Consider the following 4,187-nt stretch of genomic DNA (forward strand, 5'->3'; position numbering starts at 1 on the left):
GCTGTCATCAGCTGCCCCCTGTGGGACCTGCTAGCTGCCCCATCGCTCTCTGACATGGCGCTGAGCTCCCCCAGACCCCCCCAGCCTGTCCCATCACTTCCTGCCATGGTGCTGAGCTCCCCCGGACCCCCCTGCCTGTCCCATCGCTCCCTGCCATGGTGCTGAGGTCCCCCAACATCCCCTGCCTGTCCCCTCACTCCCTGCCATGGTGCTGAGCTCTGCCGGACCCCTCCTGCCCCTGGGATGGGGGATGTGGGGGGCAGCTCTGTGGGTGCTGCAGCCTGTCCAGGCTCCCGCCCTCCTGGGTGCTCCCAGCACATCTCCAGTCATTGATCACACAAGCTGGGATCCCAGCACCCCTCATGGTCTTCCCAGCCCTGTACTCATCCCGGGTGGGTGCCAGGATTGGGCATTTTGGATGAAGACACCCAGAGTGCCCCAGCTGTGCCTTGGGCTGGGGACGTGTCCCTCCTCTCGCTGATGCAGGTGGTGTGTCCTCCAGATGTGTTACCTGCTCTCAAGTCAACTGGGCTGTTTCTCCTATGAAAGCCCCATTCCCTCTTGAAAATCCTTCTGGCCTCAATCCCGTGAGATCGGGAGGTGCTGGGTGGCTGTAGCCGGGGGATCAGTGGGGTGTTGAGCTGCCTCCCTATCCCTGGAAGGGGGTCCCCAGCTTGGCTGCGGCACCCAGAGCTGGGTGTCCACATGCAACAATTTCACCCCGTGAACAAATCAGTGTAGGAAAGGGCTTTTCCACTGGGAAACCAGCCCTGGTGCCCACCTGGCCCCTGGGACGGGACCCTCACCCCTCTGTGCCCCTGTCCTCGCAGGCAAAGCCCACCAGTGGCGATGAAGGAGCACCTCCCAGGGCAGGCAGCGGAGCCTGGTCCCCACACCCCAGGACTCCTGCAGGTTTGGCTTGGAGGGGATGTCCCCAGCCTTGATCCATCTCAGGAGGTCCCACTCACCTCGGGGGCAGCTGCAGTCACCTGGGGGATGCATTCACCTGGCCCAGAGACAGGAGAGGTCAGCAGCATAGAATCCCAGAATCCCAGGATGGCTTGGGTTGGAAGGGACCTTAAAGCCCACCCAGTGCCACCCCCTGCCATGGGCAGGGACACCTCCCACTAGCCCAGATTGCTCAAAGCATGAGAGAGGCCGTGTCCTGACAAACTCACCCCTCCCTGGTCCTGCACCGTGCACACGCAGGACCCTGGCGAAGGGGACACCCTCCCAGTTTCACCCAGCATTCCTCCCCTCTTGCAGCTTTCTACTTCCCACCCACACGAGCATCACCCCACCATCCCCACGCCCACCCACGCAATGCTGACACTTTCTGGCCCCTGGGCTGAGCGCAGAGCTCCTCGGGCACTGGGAGCCCCCAGCCATGGGGAGCGGCTGGGAGTGTCCCCAGGTGTCCTGTGCCCTTGTCCCAGCACAGCGCTGTGGGTCCATTGACCTGACAGCCCAGCAAGGACCCCACGGACTGGAAGCTGGTGGAAGCCTGACTGATACATGGCCTCGTGTCCTTCCCATCCTACCAAAATCTCTGCCTCTCCCCCCTCCATCCTGACCGTCCCCCTTCTCCCCAGCTTTGCACACCAAGAAGGAGCAGCCCCAGTGTGCTGCGTGCCGGGGGACGGGCAGCAGGAGGGGAGTGGGCCTTGCGGTGGGTTACCTCTGTTGGCCAGGATGAAGATGGAGTCCGCAGGGATGCCCAGCTCCAGAGCCTGCTGCTGGAAAGCCTCAATGAGGTCCTCCCGCAGCTCCGGGCTCCTCCCTGGGCAAGAGAACAGGCTGTGAGGGGGGTTGGCATGGGAGGGGGTCTACATGCAGCCCCCCAACCACTGACCCAACTGCAGCTCAGGAAGCTGCAGGCAGGCCCAGTACCAGCCTCCTGGTCCCACCCAACCTCTCCTCCGTTATTCTTGACCAGCCTCCACCAAGGCCTTGGACAAAGTGGTTTTACTGTCTCCCAATCGTGAAAGACAGCATCTCCTGCCAGTTCAGGGCCTGGGTTTCTTCCATTGGCACCTGCATCCCACACAACAGGCTGGTTTGGCCGTTCATTGTGTGATGTGGCTCCAAGCTGAGCTGTAAGACTCAACCTCTGCGGTGCCAAAGACGAGCTAGTCCACGGCACCACTCCCAAAGCCATGGTCAGGTCCCTCAAGGCCAAGGAACACTTGGGTGGTGTTTCTGAGCTGCACTGGCCCACCCCAGAGCCTGCTTGCCCACAAGTGATGGAGACAGACGTACCGTACAGCTTCAGGGTGGTTGTTGGGCCAAAACTACTTTTCTTCTTCATCAGAATGACAGCGTATTCGTCATAGTTGGTGTGGAGCACATAGGACTGGATGGACACGTCCCATTCTGTGTGAGACAGAGATGTAGGGGACAGAGACATAGGGGACATCGTTCCTGCCCCTCAGGGAGAAATGGGGCACTGTCAGCCCCAGAGCTGGGGGCAGAAATCAGGCAGCTCATTCAAGAAAATAGCTTGAAATAGCTCAAAAAATTTTATGAGAAGCAGATTCTGATAGAACCCTGGCTTCCCTTAGGCTCACCAGCCTCTTCTTAGTCAAGGGGATCAGAAACCGAGGGCTGCAGACAACCAAGATACCAACAACACTCCTGAAACACGGGTGGTGGGAGCTTGTCCCAGCTTGAGACCTTGGGGACAGGAGGCATCTGCTGGAACATCTCATAGTCCTGTGCCTATGCAGGGACAGCACTGCAACAGCCCCTTTCCCTCAGCTTCCCTCCATCCTTTGGCTGGAAATGACCCAAACTGTGGAGTGCTTCAGAGCCCTGCTCTCCTGAACCCCTTCCCCAGCCGCTGGCTGTGCCCGGTGCTGGTTCCCGTTGCCCAGCCACGCCGCAGCTCTCGGAGCCAAGCGTGTTGGCAGCAAGCCCAACTTACTGGGGTTATAGTAGGTGTATTTGCCGGGAGTGCTGGTTTTCTGGTACTCTCCTGTGACGTGCGTGCAGTCACCTTGCCTGGAGGGAGGAGGGAAACAATCAGCTGCTCGGAGCGATTGTTTTTCCTGGTTATTGCATAAAAATCTTGTCTGGGGCACTGAGGCCATGGCACAGGACCCCCAAAAGCCCCCTACCCAAGACATTGGGTATTTCAGCCCAATCCAGCCCCTCCTCAGGGCTCTGATCCCAACCAGTGCAAGCAACCCCCATGCCTAGTCCCAGCCCCTGGGAGACACAGCACCCCTGGGTGCTTGAGCACCCGTGCCAGTGCCCCATACCGCATCCTGGTGCTGGCAGTGCTGATCTGGTCGGTGCTGGGGCCAGGGCCCAGCACCAGCGTGCCCATGCTGAACTTCTCCTTGTAGTTCTTCATCCATTTGCAAGTTGTGCCAATGGCGATGTCGTACCACTTCCCGTACATCTGCAGGGAGAAGAAAGAGACGTCTCCACCATCAGCCCTCTCCTCTGAGGAGGGGCATCTCCTGGTTTTTGCAGAGCTGAAAGATTCCTGGCCAAGAGAGCAACTTGGGGCGATGGTGCAGGGTGCTGGGACCAGAGCTGCTGTGGGATTTGGGAAGTGGATCAGCACCAAGCAGGATTTTCCTGGGTCCCCTGACTGTGAGGCAGGGCTGGAGACATCAGGCTGGCATCTCCCCATGTGTCCTGGGGGAGTCCGGACCCAGGCACACCTGTGGGGCTGTGCAGGGCCTGGCAGAGGACATCCTGCACGAATCCTGCACGCTGGGGCTGCCTGGGGGCCCTGCCCACGCCTCTTCATCTGCCCGGGCCACTCAGGCTCCAGCCACCCTGCAGAGGTGTTTGCTGGGGTGAGGCCATCCCAAAGGCCAGTGCCAGCAGGGTGGCACCCCCTGACCGGCACCCTGGGTGGGCCACGCCGGCAATGCCTGACCCACACAGCCTGATGTGGGCATGGTTAATATTTCTCTCCTTTCTGGAGGAAAACAAAATAAAACTTTCCCCATCACCCCCAGAATTAAGGGACTGCAAGCTACCGTTACCTGCTCAGCCTCAAAATTCTCCTGTACTTGGATATCCTCATCCTGGCCCCCGATTGGCGTCCCGCTGGCCATGGCAAAGAGGAGGAGGGAAAGGAGACCCCAAAGCATCGTGGCTGGTGGCTTCAGAGTGCTGCTGAGCCCCAGCGCAGCTGCAGGGTCCTGGACTCTGCGCTGTCCCCACTGCGC

At 60.1% G+C, this 4,187-nt stretch overlaps 1 protein-coding gene across 1 annotated transcript; it reads right to left on the reverse strand.

The window, feature by feature from the left end:
* Nucleotides 1-968: 968 nt before the first annotated feature.
* Nucleotides 969-4,134, reverse strand: AMBP (alpha-1-microglobulin/bikunin precursor; the record flags this gene model as incomplete). Its single annotated transcript, XM_010074962.1, has 6 exons — nt 4,002-4,134; nt 3,261-3,403; nt 2,924-3,000; nt 2,260-2,373; nt 1,679-1,780; nt 969-1,006 (listed from the first exon to the last, which is right to left on the reverse strand). Coding segments are annotated over exons 1-6 (582 nt in total), but the record flags the coding sequence as incomplete, so codon positions are not given.
* Between the last annotated feature and the right edge of the window lie 53 nt (nt 4,135-4,187).

This window comes from Pterocles gutturalis, unplaced genomic scaffold (genome assembly GCF_000699245.1).
Source record: "Pterocles gutturalis isolate BGI_N339 unplaced genomic scaffold, ASM69924v1 scaffold1637, whole genome shotgun sequence".
Taxonomy (NCBI): domain Eukaryota; kingdom Metazoa; phylum Chordata; class Aves; order Pterocliformes; family Pteroclidae; genus Pterocles; species Pterocles gutturalis.